Here is a 19271-nt window from a genome sequence, read left to right as displayed (position 1 = left end):
TTTAGAGATAAGTATTATTATAATAAAAAATAATTTAAGTCTAAGTGCAACAGTTGTAATGTGATAAGTGGAAGTTCTTAGAAAACTGCTGCATTATTTTGTCTTGGACTCTATGTAGTCTTAACTAGTTTGTTTAGACAGATTGCTCTGTGGTCAGTGGCAGCAGCTGGTTTGACCAATGACAGAATAGAAATTCTTTTCAAAAGCCTTGATAGGCATTTCTTTAAAGGCTAGCATCATAAAAGATATAAAAACTATGTTAATGACAAAAATTTGCAACTGCACGCCTTGATCCTATGCTCATGGAAGACAACGGCAAAGCTCTCATTAACCTTGGTGCTGAAGGATCAAGTTGTTTCCTTTTATAACCTCCAAGTGTTTTGGTAAGAGTAATTGATCAATCCTCCCACCACCATGTGGGGCAGATGTTAATCCTGATGTTAGAGATGAATGCACTGAGGTGAAGTAATTCATTCAGGTCCTGTGGTGATTAGGCACTGAAGATGGACAGTGCTCGGTTGCTGTCCTCTGATCTAATCATCAAGAAATACTCTTCTCCCTTCCTTGACACGAGATTTTGAAAGACATCTTACATGTTTGGATCAGCCAAATATTGTGAATTAAACATATTTTGGCTTATGTATTATAGAAATATATTGGGTATGTTCAGTGTGCAAGCTCACTGGGCACACAGTATTTGAACAACTTGCTCCTGTTTTACCTAACCCGTGAATGTCTTTCAATCCACAGCTGTCATTTGGCCAACCCTTTCCCTCCAGTAACTTACAACTTTCAATTTCTAGTGTGCAATTTTGTTCATCCAGAGGATATCTGCGTAGATCCATCATGCAAGCAGCTGTTGTTGTGATCCTGTAAGAGGAGGGTGAAAAAAATAATGAGATTTGAAACCACATTTTACTTGTTTGAGAAGGCAAGATTTTCTGTAGTGGCTTTTCTGTTTGTTTAAATACAGAACGGTTACGCACACAGATTCCTGGCATACAGGCTTTACGTAGCTTGCAAAGCATGATTAAATAATTTATACAGCACAATACACTGGTTACAGTATAAAGCATCAGAGCATATGCTGAATATCATAGAGCAGGATTTTGACTGAAAACTTTAGGTGCAAAAGTGTACAGTGTTTTGAAGAACATTTAATGAGATTTCTACTTGGTCATCTTATTTTCAATGTTCTTAATTCAGTCATCTTCAAATTGTTTTGCAAATTGTTTTATTTATAACTCATACTGCTGATAGCTTTCTTTTTTCATTTTGTCGTCCCCTCCTGCTGTTTTAATTTTGTCTGATATGTATGTGCATTTTCATCCATGCTGTGGAAATATTGGTAATATCTGATTCATTATTTTTATGGTTTCATAATCAGTTTATCATTAGCTATGATAATTGAACATCACCTTTTAAAAATGGCATGATGCAATCAAAAACTTGTGAAATGTAACATTGTCTGGTGGTTATTTAATGAACATTGAAAGTAGCTACGATGTAGGCTGGATCTTAGAATCATAGAAGCATAGAAGCATAGAATCATAGAATCATTAAGGTTGGAAAAGACCTCTAAGATCATCAAGTCCAACCGTCAACCCAACACCATCATGCCCACTAAACCATGTCCCTAAGCGCCTCATCTACATGTCTTTTAAATACTTCCAGGGATGGGGACTCAACCACTTCCATGGGCAGCCTCTTCCAATGTTTAACCACTTTCAGTAAAGAAACTTTTCCTCATGTCCAATCTAAACCTCCCCTGGTGCAACTTGAGGCCATTTCCTCTCGTCCTATCGCTAGTTACTTGGGAGAAGAGACCAACACCCACCTCGCTACAACCTCCTTTCAGGTAGTTGTAGGGAGCAATGAGGTCTCCCCTCAGCCTCCTTTTCTCCAGGCTAAACAGTCCCAGTTCCCCCAGCCGCTCCTCATAAGACTTGTTCTCCAGACCCTCCACCAGCTTCGTTGCCCTTCAACGAACGGATCAATCTTCCAGATCTTGGCTCCTTTTAGAGGGCATGTGAGTTGACATTTGCTCCCTGAAGGTATTCTCCATAGCCTAAGCCTGTTTGCAAGGCAGTTCCTCTCCTTTTGTTAGACTGTAAATCTAAGCAAATGCTTGCTGATAAGCCTGTGACACTTGGGAGGAAGGTTAAGTGACTGCTTGAGGATAGGGGTCAAATTATAGCTTCTTTTAAAGTTCCCTTTAAGAAAGACACTCATAGTGGTGCTTTCAAACTCACAAAAGTGAGTTAGCACCTGCATTTGCCTTTTTTGTGATAGATGGGTTCTTAAATGCTTATAAAACTTCTGAAGTTGTGAATGGGCAAACTTGGTTTGTAATTTCATTGGTCTCTCTCTCTCCCTCTCTCCAAGGGTTCCTACCTGAGAAAGGCAGATAACCTCTTTTCTTGATCTGGATTTGGTCCTGCTGTTCCAGTTCCATGTTAATTAATGCCACAGGAATACATCTGGAGATTTTACTTTTGATGTGCTGAAAGTCAAGTACATTTACATGCTGTATTGGGGTGATAATTCTTGCTGTCACAGAACTGACAGAATTAAAAGAAAAAAAAGGCACATGCTTCATTACTGTTGCATGCTTCAAATTATCCTAAGTCTACAAAATCCATCTGTATACCTGTGTATAAGGACCATCTAGCAAGTGCTGTTATGAGAACCAGTCCATGAAACTACTCTATAATACTGTGTAAAGTACCATGGAAATGGTACTTTATATTTATGCTTTTCCTCAGGCTGATTTTTGTCACATTAAATTGAATTGCATGTGTCTTAATGGGTTTTGCATTTGTCTCAGAAAAGGTCAAGGACTTCAGCAAAGGTAGGACCTCATTTAGTTTAGCCATGTACCAAATATATGTCACTGAGAGGCATTGAGAAGACATGCAGTAATCATTTGTCAGACTCCTACTTAATAACGTTTAAGATCATACAGAATGATATACTAACATTAGTCACAGTTAAATGCTTTTTAATGAAGGTTTCATAGGGTAATGTTTTGTTCCCAATTAATAACTCAGCCTTTATGGTAATTTAGTTCACCTGTATCAATCAGATTTATTTAAATGTGTACTGAAGTAGAAGTTGACACGAAGTGTTTCCTAGACCACAGAGTTACAGTGGCCAGATATTTCCTAACGGCCAGTGTATCTATACTGCTGACTTTTGCAGTTTTGCATATCTTACATCAGCTACATAAGTAGTAGCAATTTGTTATTCTTAATAACATCAATACAAATTAATTGTGCAGTAGGATACAATGCAATTGTTGTATACCTGAGTTTTAAATATTCCACATAATTATTTTTTTCCTGACATTGTAATTCTGATAAGGCTTTACTCAAATGTATTGTCTTCTCACTATTTGTGCACAGTTTTTGGCATACTGATTGGTTTGATGGGTCTGATCACTACTATAATCCAAAAACAAAAATAAATGTATGTGTTACTAAGACACTGCACTGCTAATTGCAGGCGAAGTCTCAAAGTAAATACTTGGATTATGCAGAAGAAAGATAATAAACTCAGTATTGGTTTCTAGCAGCAGTAAGTAATACAAATCTGCCTGGCCTGTCTATTGGTAATTTCTCATCCTTCATCCTTGTTAAATCACTCCTTGTCTTTATGCTACAAGGAAAGGTAAAACAGAAGCATTTTATGTTCTCTGCTTCCCTCAGCTCTGTCTTGCATTCCCTATAGTGCCTGTAAGGCAGTGTAGTGTGTATATGTCAATCTCTATACTTTGGGGAAAGTCCCCCTGAGCAGTCAAAGGTGGTGGTGGGCAGCAGCTCTCCCCCTCCTGACTCTTTTAACCCCTTAGCAGCAGTGCTGAATGCTACTGCAGCTCTCCGGTGAAATAGCAAGCAGTTGCTTCCAGGGAAGAAGGGAGTGACAAGGTTTTTGCTGAAGCTTGCAGAGACGAGAGCTGCACAACATGAGATGGGAAGGACAACTGGAGACTTGTCAAGCAGGTAGTGGAGGGTGGCTGTCACAAGATTGAAGCTTGTGGCTTCCAGCAGCAGGAGAAAGGATCCCACTTCACCTGTAGACCCGCAGCTTTGGAAGTGGTACAGTGCCCTGGGCAGGGGGGATGACGAGCGGTATCTGCCCAAGGATTTGCCAGAGCCAGCTGAGCCTGAACTGCGTGCCTGTGTGAATGGGAAAGGGCAGGCGGAGCTACTGCAGGCTCCTCCCCGAAGGGGAGGGAGGCACCAACCTGCCAACACAACGTGATGTCTCCTAAAGCTGGAGGTGCTTAAACTTCATTGGGAATCTTAGGTTTCCTTGAGAATAACTACTTGTAATTGCAGCAGGAGTCCTTCAGGATCCAGCAACATTCATTACCTGTAGTTCATAAATCTGCCTTTCAAGCATTTCTTTCTCCCTCATAACAGATCTCAGCTGTGTAAAATTTTTAATGGCATTATGCTCTGAATAACCACAAAATTTGTTTAAGGAGATAAATTAGACCCATACGCAATCATAGTAATTGCTGTCTTGATTAAAAAAAATAAAATCTTTTATTATAAACAGAGTAAAATCCCAACCTGGCTGCACTCTTTCATCGGAGAGAGTAACTGATGGCTTGCACATGCACCAGAAGCTTAAAAATGAAGACATTCAAATGCAGAATACAAGGGTGTAATGGCAGGAAGGGGAATGAAATAGTCTGAAGATAGGGCAAAGCTGCAATAAATCTGTGTTCAAGAGGATTAGTCTTGAAAATCCCTGGGCACAAGCAGTTTGTGGCAATGGTGGAATATCATGAGGCTCTGTAAAAGTTTAAGTGGAGGACTAATCCTACACTTGAAGCAGAGCTATTTATACCTCAAAGTAGGATATGTTACTTCTAGGCTTTCCATTTTTAAAACATGTTTTAAATTATGTATTTTTCCAGTGTTGGGGCTAGTTTATTTTTTTTGTACAGTGTCTTTTGCTCTACTATCCTTACATTCTTTAGATTCTTTTGAATACAAATGATAAAAATGGGATTATGGAAAGAAGATGAGCAGTTAGGTGGAGATATATCATTATGCTACTTAATTTCATTCCTGTCAGTACTCAGACATTCTGGGATGAAGTGAAGTCTGAATTGCTAACAAGCAAGATAAATAACATTTGCAAAAAAGCAAAATTAACTGATTTTTTTTTTTAATTGTGGTGTGGGGTTCAAGTTATCTGATCCACTGCTTAGCTTTTATTTTGATGTCTGACTCTCTGAATACCATATTCTTACTATATAATCAAGTTATTTTTTTCCAAAAATAAAATTATATGAAAGAAAACATTGATGTCCAGTATTTGCAGAACTGACTTCCTTAAGTAATACTGTCAGAGGTTTCCCTGCAGGGCAGCAGGTCTTGTAGGAACAAATGGTAAAGCTTAATATTTTGGGTTAAGTCATCAGTGAGCAGTTAAAGTAAGTTCAGAATGAGCACAGAAAGTGGAGTTATGGTTCAGTACTTAGAGCACTTCATCAAAATGCTGTCAAAAAGCTGTTCCTCAATTCTTGAAGGAGAAATAGAAGCAATATTTAAGACAGGAATGACAACTGAATGTGGAGATGATCAGAGCTAAACAACGCAAATTCTGTCGTGAAATGTTTCCTCCATTTGGAGGACAGGTATCAAATTTTAATATGTTCGTTCTTTTTCTCTCAGTCAACAGAGCATAAATTATAAATGTATATGAAGATATGAACTGGGATGGACTAATTTTTTTCCTTAAAATCAAAATGAAATCTTCAAATCAAATAAAAAATAACCATGCTTCTCTTAACCATTACAGAGCTGGAGCTCTAGTACACACTGGAAGTAGACTTTCATATCCCAGGTAAAACATTGCTTTTATTAAATCAGTGTTAATTTAACTTCAATGGTATTGGGGATCTTAATCCCACAGCAACTGTTTGACATCAGAATCCGGTCCCATATCTCTGGTGTAATTGGCCTAATTTTTCTGGAACCAGGAAGACTCTTGATGTTTAAGATTTAATGGGTTGTCTTGTAGGCAGAGTTATTGAAGGAATAGAGGAAGGCAGAAAAACTGTACATTTAATCTGCAAATTTTTTTCTCTGTGGTACATGTACAAGGTTTACAGTTGTCATGTCTGCTGACAGTGTAAATTTCCAAGCAAAGCCTGAGTGGCTGAGTCCTTGGCCCTGGGAGAAAATGTCAGCTCTGAACGTGCAAACATGCCCAACTTCTAGCGCTGGAAGGGTCTACTTACAGGACGTACATTTGAGCATTAGCATTATTTGTGTTGGTGTCCTGTATTTTATATAACGTAGTGTGTACTTGGGAAATCTGTGTTTAACAGTCTATGTAATGCTTGTCTGGTCAAATTCTATTAAAAAAGAAGTTACACATGTTAGTAAGATTGGGAAGGGCCAATAAGTGCTTAAATAATAATGCTTTCACAGATCTCATTAGAAGTTGAGAGAAAATTGGAATATTGGGTCCTGAGCCAGATGCAGTAAAAGATTTAGATACTTAGTTTTAGATATGAGTACATTAGCACGTGGAAACCAATTTTCTGATGATTATAATTTGGCTAATTTTTTTGCCTCCCCCCCCCCCCAATCAGTAGGAAATATAACTTTGAATCTAGGGAGACAAGCTGTCAACCGCTAGGTCACTGCTGTAGATGACATACTTTGAGATAACACTCAAGTTTATAAGGAAAGCTTTTGTATGGATTTAGGTTAACAAGTGCAACACACATTTCCTTTTAATCTTGCTCAGAGAAACAGTAGAGTTGCATAAACATGAAAAAACAAAGAGCATCTTGAGGAGGACGTACAGAGGAATATACAGCTCAGAGTTAAAGCTGTAAGCAGCTGAGAAACAGCGTCTAGCATGAGAAGGGCCCAACAACCTTTATTATATTGGGTAAAGTGACCTGTTCTACTTAAGTCACACAAAGATGAGGCCAGGAAAAATGTGTCAGACTATGGGCTTTCTACTGTGTTTTATTGATACTCTGAACTGGTAAGAGTTTGCTTGATTTGCCTCTCCTTCATCCTTTTTTTTTTGTTGAGAAAAACAATCAAAAAATGGATTAAAATTCACAAAGAAGTGAAAATGGTTCTTAAATATGGAAATTCTGTGGTGTACCTTTCTGAAAAAGGTGTATATTTATATATGCATGTATGTGTATGTATATGTATGCATGTAAATAAAGATGCTATTTATATTTTTGATTAAGCAGAGGGAGGTGGATTTAACACACTGCAGACAAATAAACATTAGGTCAAACCTTTCTCCCAAGACTTTACTAGAACTTTGTTGTAATTATTTTAGGCAGAACTGCCCAGCCAACCAGTGGTGCTACAGCAATCTGTCGCCATACCCTACAGTGCAGCCAGCTCCTGGCCATGCAGGAGCCGACCTGTTTTCAATGCAATAACCAAGCATGTCTCCAGAAGCCACCTCTTCCACCACTTGTGGACAGTGGTGGTGTGGAAAGGCGTCTCAGGGATAGACTGCATGTTCTGGCTACGGCTCCTGCTGGCCTGCGATGCTGTTGCCTCCTCCTCCCCTGCCACCACGTTCCTTTCCTCCCAGTCTGCCCCTTTAGTTGCCCACATTGAATCTTGAATGAAATGCAAGCAGCTCAGCAGTAAGGTTGGTAACCTCAGGTATCAAGGTGATGAGAAACTGGGGCAATAATATCTTGAGCTAGTATAGCTGCAGCCAGAAAAGGACACGTGGCCAAATTCTGCAATGCCTTTCAAGGGCTGAAACATTGTTTTTAAGACAAAAAGAGCTGCCATGGTCCGGAAAAAAAAAACCTACTGAAAAAATCAGAAAAAGAATTAAATATAATAGTACTGCTGGGTAGTGCTGTAGTATAGTAATGGACTGGGATTCATGCTGAGACCTGGAGGAGTCATTCTGAGTTTATTGTCTATCCCTGTGTAACTAGTAACATTCCTGAAAGTGAATACACTTGTAAAATGTAGAGGAGGAATATTTGGTTTTCTCTGAGGTATAAATACAAATGTCTGTTTCCAAGCAAAAGAGAGGCATGGAAAGTTAATCTTCAGGGTGTCAAATCAATCAGCTGCATTGGCTTGAAATAAGAATGTTAAAAAAAGAACTTAATAAAAACATTACTGTCCCTACTACTCTTTCCAGTCATGTATGTTCTTCTCTCCAGAAGCTACTGAGCTGCCTTTTGGACTGCTGTGCTGTCCTGGAGCTCCCCTGGGACACTCCTTATCCCATACCTTTTTCCTCTCGGGCATATCAATATAACAGCTGCCCACCAAAATCAGGCAGAATTTGCCCGAGTTGATCATTGTACTTGTTAGGTTGGTTTAACATGGATCAGTTCATCTGTTGGGCTCACTGCTGGGCCCCAAAGATGGTTAAATGGCACCATCTCTGAAGAGAGAATTAAATTTAGGAATGATCCCAGACTGGTGAGAGCTGATGAAGGCAGTGCTGGCACACAATGTCAAGTTATTTATCAAGTTATTCCATTATCAGTGTTACGCACCAGCGAATTGCCAAGGTCAACTCATTGCTGGTAAGCTTCTTGAGCTTTGTCTCAGACAGAAGTCCTGGAAGAGTCAAAAGCAATTCTTAAATAATGTTTTCTGTCCATCTCAGAAGTAGAGCCTAATTCTGTAGGGACACATTCAATACATCTTAGGCAGAGGCAAGCCACTGATTTAATGCACAGTGTGACATCCATCTAAGAGAGAAAGAATAGTTTGTGAGTGTGTCTTTATATGTCCAAACGGTTACCAGGTGTGGCACAGGAGATGTTGGCTTGCAGTGAGCATGTGCTTAGTCTTGCTGTTGTGGTCATTTCAGTTTGCTAAAATTAATATTCTTTAACATAACCCAGGCACTAGTTTCTTACGCTGTTTTTGTCCCTACAAAGCTATGCAGTAAATGGTGTCTTTTTCACTTAATAAAAATCATGAGTTCTCTCTAAGAATACCTGGTAGCTTGGTGGTGAGGGGAAGGTAAAGCAAGAAATTAGAAATCATCTCAAGCTCTTCCCAAGTCATCCACCCTTGGTCAGTGCTGGGGACAAGATAATGGGCTAGATGGACATTTGGTCTGACCTTTTTTCACATTTTCTAATGTTCTTATCTTTGACCAAATTAAGAACTTAAGTGGAGGCCTGCCCCTCACCACTTTGTAGTCCATCCCAGGCTATCTTTCATTCCCCAAATCCTTCCTTTCTGATTTCAAGTCGCCCAGCACATTTATATGGATAGTCTGCATGCACAATGAATGGGTTTGGGGTAGTGCTTCTCAGGGAAGCAAGGTCTAACTTCCTTCACAGGATTTAATACACTCTAGAAGATGGGTGGAAATAGCCCAGTCTTCTACAGGAATTACAATAGTACAAAGCAAGATTGATAAAAGAGACGAACATGCATCCATGATATTTCACTCCTGTATGCCCAGGAAATGTTTTCTATTCCCAAATATTTGATCTAGTCTCTTGCACCTGTGCCGTAGTGATGGCACTGCTTGGTCTTTAAAGCTCTAGTTATATGAGTGGTCCTGCTCAGTTACTCGTGTGAGTTGACATGTGGATACTGTCACAAAATACCTCAAAAAATTCACAACTCCTTAATTCTTTTTTAGATATACACAGTGGCAAGACGTGCAAAATTAAAAAGGAGAGCTCTTGGACTTGTGTATTGTAGATTTATTTTAGCCTTTGTAAGCAAGCCTATGATGGTGTCAGACTGAGTCTCTGGCATTTTGTGCTGAGTTGGAGCAGGTGTAACTAACTAATGCATGCTACAAAGCAGAGGAGCTGCGGGACTGTATCTTTATCTCTGGCAATTCCAGCCATTCAGGGTGAGCAAACTATTAAAGACAACAGTATGAGAATCAGCTTTGTGCTACCATCTATTCAAGCGTAAATACTCTTCTGCTAGACTGAACTGACTGTGAATTTGAAACCTGTTATCCATCTGCTGTTTATTCTTTTTTTCCCCTCTTACAGGTTGTATGTACTTAGTTTGCTTTTTTTTTAAATGATGAAGGGCTGTTTGCCGGAAAAGCTCGCTGCTGGTCTTCCTTTAAGGATCACAAGTTCAGAAATTTCTTGAAGCATTTTGAAGCTTATGGGTTTTCTGATGAGGGCTTGCAGCTGTAGTGTCTTGCGATCATGGTGCTATGATCTATAGGACAGTACTGTGTGCTGCCTAAGAACTGCCTGTGAACTGCAAATGGTCTGGATACTTCACCACCAATGCCACCTTGAGCACTGGGCTGCTGCATGCTGGTGCCTCCACTGTGTTAGCTCTAGAGGTATCCGTGGGACAGTGGTGTTACCCAAAACGCTGAGATATTCAGGGCTAAATATCCACTTTTCCACAAGGAATTGTGGAAAAGTGTTATTTCTAGTCCAAAAGAAGTCTCCTGTTTGCAGCATGTCTCTGTGAGCAGTCGTGCTGCAGAGTCGAAGGGGTTGCGTGCTGCAGAGAGTGAGGGCCAGCAAGCGGCTGCCTCCTGGAGACCAGGATCTCCTTTAGCTGGCCTTGCTGCTGTCCCCCTCCTCCTCAGCTTATGAACCTACAATCTCAACTACCATTCCTCCTTAGAAACAGATCTCTTAATAAGCTCTGTAAATCCAAGTGAGAGCTGCTCATTAGTAACAAGTGTGCGGGTGGGCCAGACTATGGCATGTCAGGTGTCAAGGTGAGAACCTGATGGGAAGGATTCATTACACTCCTTCACTGCCTGCATCACACTGTCTTCGGGTTTATTCAGTGATCCCCATTGAAATCTAGCACTACACTGTCATGCTCAGCATATTTTAAAATTTGATTTGGGTTAGAAGCTGGTTGATTTGAAGGTATGTTTCGGAGTCAGTAAAAGAAAGCCAAGTGTATTATAAACAGTAGCTCAACGGATATTCACTCCTGAACTCATCCTCACAATGAACCAGATGTTTGAAAGTAGAGACCTGCAAAGTGCCTAGCACTATAAAGCACAACCTAACACAATAACATCCACAGGAGGAGGTGTTCAACCCTTGCAAGGTGTCTGATTCCTGGGAAGAAGTCAAGATTTCTTACACTATACTATGTATGCATTCTGGCCAACCCTTTTTATATTTTGTTCACATAGAACATTGACTTCTACAGTCAGTGCCAAGTAGAAGTGTCTCAAAGGTTAGATAATCTTCGACTTGGGTGCTGTATGCATCAAAATATTTTGGGGAAGGGGGTATCACATTTTGTTGTCTTGGGAGATTTACCTTGGCACTCAAAGAAATTGTCAGTAAATTAATCATCGTTATTTTGCTTAAAGAAACAAACCCTTGCTGAATAGTCTGATTTTTAGCTGCCAGAACTCTGCTTCAGAGAACAGTTACATAGTACTATCACAAAGGAGGCATGGGGTGAGGGGATTACCCAAAATGGGGACAAACAGGCTTGCTGGCTTCTGCCTTCCCCAGGAGGAGAGCCTGAAGCTCTAGGGCAGCGGTGGGAGTATGAGGTGGTGGGGAAGGGAGAGCTCTGATGTGAAGGAGTGGGAGAAAAGGTCTGTAAGAAAATATTTTGCTTTGACTGAATTAGAAACTTGTAAAATCAAAACCTTAAGCCAGATACGTACTTTTTATAAATAATTTAAGTTCTTTTTCTGTTCAATACAGTGTATCAGAAATAATTCAGAATAGAGTGAAGATGAATGACTTGCTTGTAAAGATCTAGAAATATAAAAAAATCTCTAAAATGTTACAATGTAACTTTTAAAATATTAGCAAAAAGCTCTCTCTGATGCTTGTAAGCCAAATTTCAGTGCAATGAGAACTTTTACTGCACAGCTATAAACCCATGAAAATAAATTTTATCATATAAATCCCAAGAGAACTATAACTATACCAGGGCAAACAAGATACTTCAATAAAAAGTGCCTGAGAGTTGGAGCTGAAATTTACTGCAAAAAGTAATTTAGTTTGATAGCGCAAGTATGTTGCAAGCCAAAAAGAAAAAGAGAGTGAGCCAGATGGGAAGTGCTTAGCATAAAGGAAGGTCCAAGAGGGAAGTAAAGTCAGATAACTGGTTTTCAGTCTGGTTTTAATAAAAAAAAAAGGTGCTAAATCTGTAACTTTTTCAGTATCTCTATACAAACCTTCTAAAAGTGACTAAATGCAAGAAGAGTGATGTTACTACTGAAATTCTTAGATGCAGATAATATCCACAGACTGAAATATCCCACTCAGGAGGGAAGAGAGGTCTGCTAGATGGTAGCAGTGATGTTAGTGTCATTTGGTATCTTCATCTTTTGGGTTGTTTGTTTTGTTGTTGTTTATTCCAAAATAAAACCAAACCAGACACCAAGATATGTGTTGTGTGTGCATGAAAGAAAGACATGCACATGTTCGGATGTCTCCCCTTCTTTGGCAGAAGAGGAATCTAAGCAACATCTTCCACAGCCAGCCTGGTTTGTAACTGGAGGGCTTCAAGATGTGCCTGGCCAAAATGACTGGTAAAAACCAGATTGTTTCTGGGATCAGACTTACTTCATATTGACCCATCGCTATCTAACTTCCTTGTAACCAAGGAAGATCTTCCTGGATTTTGGAAGCAGGGGTGAGGCTCAAGAGAGTGCTGTCATAGAATCATAGAGTCATTAAGGTTGGAAAAGACCTCTAAGATCATCGAGTCCAACCGTCAACCCAACACCACCATGCCCACTAAACCATGTCCCTAAGCGCCTCATCTACACGTCTTTTAAATACTTCCAGGGATGGTGACTCCACCACTTCCCTGGGCAGCCAGGGAATGTTTAACCACCACTTCCAATGTTTAACCACTCTTTCAGTAAAGACATTTTTTCTCACGTCCAATCTACACCTCCCCTGGCGCAACTTGAGGCCGTTTCCTCTCGTCCTATCACTAGTTACTTGGGAGAAGAGACCGACACCCACCTCGCTACAACCTCCTTTCAGGTAGTTGTAGAGAGCGATGAGGTCTCCCCTCAGCCTCCTTTTCTGCAGGCTAAACAACCCCAGTTCCCTCAGCCGCTCCTCATAAGACTTGTTCTCCAGACCCTGTCATTTCCCTGTAGGTACTGTGCGACGTTTCAGGAACTGTGAGTTCTCATGTAGCTTCTACACGTCAACATTACCCGTATCAGTGCATCTCAAACAGAAACCTAAAGTCAGGGGAGGAAACGTGCAGAAGCAAGGATCAAAACAATTTCCTGCTTTCATATTTCTTGCATTCTTCTGATGCCTGGACTGCTGGATTTTCAAAGATGGGGAGCCTGCTCCTTTTCCAGTGGTTGTAGCTTTACCTATGCACTGGAAAAATGAGCCAAAACAGTGGCTTCAGTACTAAACAAACTTGGCTGAGAGACATAGAGATCTAGTGGTTTTAAATGAAGAGAAATGAGGTGTTATAAGCTTTCATGAGTGGCATGGAAACTTTTTCATAGTTGAGAAGTTTAATCTTTTCTTGATTTTGCGAAACACGTGAGAAACAGAATGATTTTGAATGTGGCATGTCCTCTGACTCTCTGTTACACAGTTACTACTACTAAAACCACAGGTTGTCAGCCCTTGCTGGTGGTTTGCAACACCTGTGTGGGCCAGCAGAAAGGGCAGGGCTCAGAGAGTAATTGGGAACACCTGGGGAAGTACCTGCCTCTTTTTGTTGGTTGTGTCTGGCTTGATGTCTAGCTTCTTCTGGAACTATGAACTGAGTGGGGAGCTGCCTTAGAAAAAAAATGGTAGAAAATACAAGTAAGTGCTAAACTTCTGTGTTTTTTGTGGGAATGGGTGTCTGACCAGGCTAAGTGTCTGTTTAAGATGTGAAATGCTAGGCTTTTTGCTGATGGTAGACGAGCCCTGCTTCCTTTTTTAGCTATAAGGAAGAGGAAATTAGTAACTAATCAATTGTAGAGAAATTTGACTTGAGATTTTAAGGACTTCATGGTCCTATATTGTTTGAAACTACAGTCCCTGCTCCTAGGAGAGTGCAACAGAGAGGGAAGGCAGCATTTTCTATAGGGGTCCTGTGGAGAAAAGAAGGAAAGGTAAGAGGCAGGAAGAACCCTGATGCAAAGGAAAAGAGGCTTCCACTTGAATCTGTGGTTAATTTTATGGCCACACTTCTTTATAATGAGCTCACCAATGAAATCTGTTAATGATATGTATCACCTAGGAAAGATTGCAATAGCAGCAGTAAATGGCTTCTTACAGTATGGCATTGTACTGCTTTATGTTTGTAACTGACTGTAAGACCTAACGCTCATTAAAATATGCTTTTACCACTTATAGACAAGATCTTAAATTATCAAGCCTTTACAGACCACTCAAGTGATTCTTAATATAAAGTGTGATTGATTTCTGAAGGTTTTTCTCAGGTCTTTGGTATTCACTGTTTTCCCATGTTCTCCCATTCTGACCAGACAGTAAGCACACCTCATTTGTTCCAGATAGGTAATTGAATGTGAAAACTAATAATTCCAGTCAGCGAAGCTGGCAGCATAATTATGTCTTGATACGTGTGTTGTGAGGAAACTCAAGTGCATCTGAAGAAGCTGAGCTGCTGCAGTTAATCTACCATGTGCGGTGACTAATTTCATTGGAGAACTGAAAGTAAAATGAAAATCTTGCACTAGGACCTTAATGAGAGGATCTTTGCTTTTGCCAAAATATTGACCCTGCCGGCAGTGTGAAGTGTGAACAAAGAAATTAGATTGCCTTTTTGCATACCCCTGACTTGGGAGGAACGCCAACGTGATTTGTGTGTAGAAAACTGATTGATGATCATGCCCTGTCAATGGATCTTAATTGGAAAACAAGATAAATCAGAGAAGAAATGACGTTTTCATTGCATGTGGCCCAAGGCTGATTCTGTGACAGTGAATCAGTTTAAGGCATGTATTACTTCAAAGAGATTTCTAGTTACAACAGCTATATAATTCTTATAACTTTTTGAATGAGCATAAATTAATTGTAACATTGAAATAAACTTGGGACAGTAGGATGTTTCTGTTATTCCAGTGCAGCTTTTTTGTAGTTCTTATGCCTTATTTTTCTTTGTGAATTGTGCTGTTAAGTCAGTTAAAACATTGTATCCTGCCATTCATTTTAATTATAAAACAAGATTTGGGACACAGTGGGAAGGGAAGGATCTTTGGGTCATTGTTCATACTCAAACAATATGCAAGTACCACCTCATGATACTTCTTTCACAGCCTGATCAACATGTGTCTTAAAATACTTGAGAGTAGTAGGAACAACTATTAAACAGGAAGTTTTTCTGATAGTTAGCCCTCTAATTTGCAGCCTGAATTGATTTATAGCTGGTGTGTACCCCTTTGCCTTTGGGACAATATTATCCTGTGGCTTACACAGCACTTTTCCCTAAGGTTGTTTTTCCCCTTTCTGGACAACAAGCACATCTCCTGTCAGTACTTCTTTTCCTGGGTAAAACAAAATTTTCTGTCGTTGTTAAGCAGATATATGTCCTTTCCCAGCTGCAGCAGCACTAGATGAAGAGGTTGCCATCTTCTAATTTGTCCCCCCTTCCCTGGAAATTAAAATCCATTATTATCTACCAGCAGAGCTACTGATGTGAAAACACCCTGAATAGTCTTTGTAAATCTGTTTTTGTTGACTGGTAGTTAAATTGGGTAAGGTGTAGCTAGTTCATAGTGACTGAAATAGATTAGGAAGTGTTCACGAAAGCAACCTTAGTTAGCATCTCTAAGAGAGCTGTAATGTCTAGCAGAGAAATGGTGATGGGTAAATTGGAGTAGAGTGGGAGAGACCTTCTTAAACCAGCACAGTGTGGATTAGGAGAGAATATATGTGTATGTCTGTGGGGTCCTCTGTGTGAATGTTTTATCTGAGCTTGTCCTTTTCACCCAGTTCTTCAGCTGGGCTTGTGTAAGATGGAGCAGGTTAACAAGCCCCAGAGAGTGACTAGCTTAGTTATACTCAGAGCATTTAGTTTCTCCTGACTGCCAACACTGATGAGTCGTATGCGGATTTTGTCTGAGTGGGTCACATGTTTGAAAAGAAAATTGGATTTGTGCCGATGAGATATTTTTATCCTAAAAGATCTGTTACTAAACCCAATATTGAAAACTTTGAACTGGTAGGGAGTGGATATTTCGTATTTGAATGTGTTGGGGGGGCAGATATTTTCACTGTTTTTGTCTTTCAGTAGTGGTAGTTGTTTTACAAGGTGGGCAGCAGTGTTGTATACCAAAAATGTCTTATGGGGAAGAAAAAGGTACAAAAATTGTAAGCAGTTCTAGAGCAGAATATATATATTTATTTTTTTATTTATATTTTAATAGAGGTGAGAACAACTTGCTCCGATGTTGAATCTTTGTCCTGTTTTATTTGGTTTTGGACTTCCTTTATATTAAAAATGTAATTTCTTTTTACTTTTAAACAATGGCACTTAGTGCTCTCTTATATTCACTGAATGCTGTGTGCACCAGTGATCCAGCAGACTGGTATGTCGTTGTGTAGCATCTTGAATGCACAACATCTGTTACTGGTCCTCTGTAAACTGAATATCCCTCATAAACAGAGCACAGAGGCTTGTTATAAACAGCGCTATTTCAGGAATTAAATATATATTTCATAATTTAAAGAAGTGTGTAAGTCCTATAGATAATATACTTGTATAAATGCCTTCCCCATGATGTCTTGGAAGACCTTATCTTGTCTGTTTGCTTTTTCTTCCAATTTTTTTTAATTTTATTTTTTTTATTTCAAAACATACACATTACTTTTTTAAAAGTTTCATAAAAAGATTGCCTGGTCATCCAAGTTAGGTACTCAAAATCCACTAGCTATTCTAATTTCTCCTTGGTACAGAATGTTTTTCAAATGGATGGAATACAGGACAGCCAGAGAGGTGGACCTGTTCAAGTAGGAGAGTAGAAGGTCCAACTAAGTACTTAAAGTTCAGGTTGTCCACTCCATGCCTCATGGAGACATGTATAGACATACTTTTTGATACTTAGCATTTTCTAGGGCTGGCAGGTTGTAATTAAAACAGTGCCAATTTGTATCTGAAAACCAAGAGAGGTATGAATGGAATCTCGTGGTACCTTTTTACATATTCATTTTGACTGTAGAGCTGCATTTAGGGTACTCGCATAGAAAGGCTGGCTGGAGAACACTTGATTTTTCACTAAAATCATGAAGGTTAGCTATGTTCTGAATGGTGGTGCGAATACATTTGGCAAGATCACATGCAGTTGTGAAATGTGAGGAAGCTGGATGTTATGTGAATGTGGGGATGTGTTAGCTATTGGCTCTTCCAGCAGAGATAATCAAAGCTTTGATGGAAGAAACAAAATGAGCACATTTTATGAACCAAAGCCATGAGCTGAATGAGGGCAAGACTTGTCTTCCTCAGCTCTTTAAACATCAGGACAGATAACATTAATGCACTTTTGAGTGTTTTCTGGCTCAGGCTCTGGTGTTGACTTATATCAGGCCTTCTTGTTACCTTTTTCCTCCCGCCTCGAGTAAGCTTTAATATTCTGCAAGCTTGGACTCTGCAGGCTTTTGTTCTCTCCTAGCAACACATCTGCATTTGATTTCTACAAATAGTTGACATGTAATTCCTCACAGTCAGTATCTGGTTTTGTGCCTGTTTCTTCCATCTTTAGCTTTGGAGTATGATAGACTCTTTTTAATGCTACTGTGCCTCTATTCATGCAGTGTTCACGAGGACAAAATAAGCAAAAATCTCCTTAGATGATAGAGATGCTCTTTACCATAATGGTAAAATACTGAATTAAGATTGAGGCTTATACAAACAGACAAATTTCTTTTCCGCTCAAGTTGTCTGACTCATTAAGGAGAATTTTCAGATAAGATCAGGTTGTTTATGGTATTTAATTCTCACTTTGTGTTTTGTCACAACCTTGCTGTGTTGCATGGCTTCTTGGAGCCTCAAGGGGTGGTTAGGTACTTTTACTTGTTTTTTCCTCCCAGGACAAGAGAGAAATACAGTAAGACCTGCTGCTTGACTACTATATTCCATTTTCTTCTGGATTTCATAGTTCAGAAGTTCTTCCCAGAAATGTTTTAATGATGGAAGCCATCATAAATTGCATGGGCATTATTTCATCAAGATAGCTAATAAAAGTGTAGGAAAGTATGAAAGACATCATGCCAACCTGTATTGTTTTGAAACTCCCATCCTTCCACTTTCCATCCTGTATAAATTTTTTGCTATTATTCTCATGTTTAGTAGCTAAATAACATGTTATTGCTAAGGCTCAGTGTTCAGGTAAGCCTAAAGAAAAGGTGCTCTAATAATCTACAGCCTTGGTGACTGCTTAGTTGGGTTATCATGAACTCTAGATTTTCAAAGAGCAAGATGGCTTACTTCAGAGATAAGCAAACAGACAGTTCCTCTCTTACCCCCAGCAGATCAAGATGCAAAAGGAATATGTAATTTATAGGGAACGATTTACACTCTGGGTTTAGCCCCTTTTTTGCTGTTTCAAAATCGTCTGAGAGAGCGTAAGTTCCTTGGATGAACAGGCTTAATACTGCTTGCCATTTTTTTGCCTTCTCTTATGGGCTGCAAACAGTTCAGTAGAAGGAGCTATCACAGTGTGTTCAAATTCCATACTGGTTACCCAGCGGTTTCACAGAATGATTTCTTTTCCTTGAACGGACACCTTATTTTTGTATTGAAGGAAAGAGTTGGGAACGTTTCCAGGAGAGGGATCTGAAAATGGGTTTGGAAATGTTATATTTTAAACTGTATATATTGCAGCTTCTACTAGTTTAATACAGCCTTCCTGGGTCTAATTTAAGGCTCCTTTGGAAGAAGGAATATTTACATATAAATTTTTTTTCTTGTTATATTTACACAAAATAAGTGCATGACTGGCATAGTGGAAAGAACTATGATAAGTTTTTTTCCTTTGATCTTTTAACTCCTCTTGTTATGGCCAAGGCTGTCTCTTTGAGTATGCTAATAGCTCTTCAATTTGGCGAATAATACCTCGCTTATACTGATAAAATTTCCTACAGGTGACTGAGTATGGCAGAAGATTGAGTTATTCCCCATGTGAGTGAAAATTCATGGACAATGCTGTGCAGTATTCAGGCAGCTTTACTTACAATCTTGTGGGCATGCGGGCCTTTGAATTTTTTCAGGAAAATGCTTTGATATTTTCACTGGCATCTTAAAAATAAGCCTGACGTTTTGCCATTAAGAAATAATAGAAAAAAGGAATCAGAAATTGAATAAAAGATC

The 19271-nt window shown here is 39.4% G+C and overlaps 1 protein-coding gene across 3 annotated transcripts in view; it reads right to left on the bottom strand.

The window, feature by feature from the left end:
- GABRB1 (gamma-aminobutyric acid type A receptor subunit beta1) overlaps nt 1–19271 on the bottom strand; it is a 143954-nt gene that overhangs the window by 31108 nt on the left and 93575 nt on the right. For all 3 annotated transcript variants that reach the window (XR_012995169.1, XR_012995170.1, XM_076336199.1), the window contains exon 5: nt 788–870. Coding sequence is in view for 1 of the 3 variants with exons in the window: in XM_076336199.1 (XP_076192314.1) it covers nt 788–870 (83 nt within the window). In the remaining 2 variants the exon portion in view is untranslated. The remainder of the gene's footprint in view (nt 1–787; nt 871–19271) is intronic.

This window comes from Aptenodytes patagonicus, chromosome 4 (genome assembly GCF_965638725.1).
Source record: "Aptenodytes patagonicus chromosome 4, bAptPat1.pri.cur, whole genome shotgun sequence".
NCBI classification, from domain to species: domain Eukaryota; kingdom Metazoa; phylum Chordata; class Aves; order Sphenisciformes; family Spheniscidae; genus Aptenodytes; species Aptenodytes patagonicus.
This window is presented reverse-complemented; position numbering and strand designations above follow the sequence as displayed.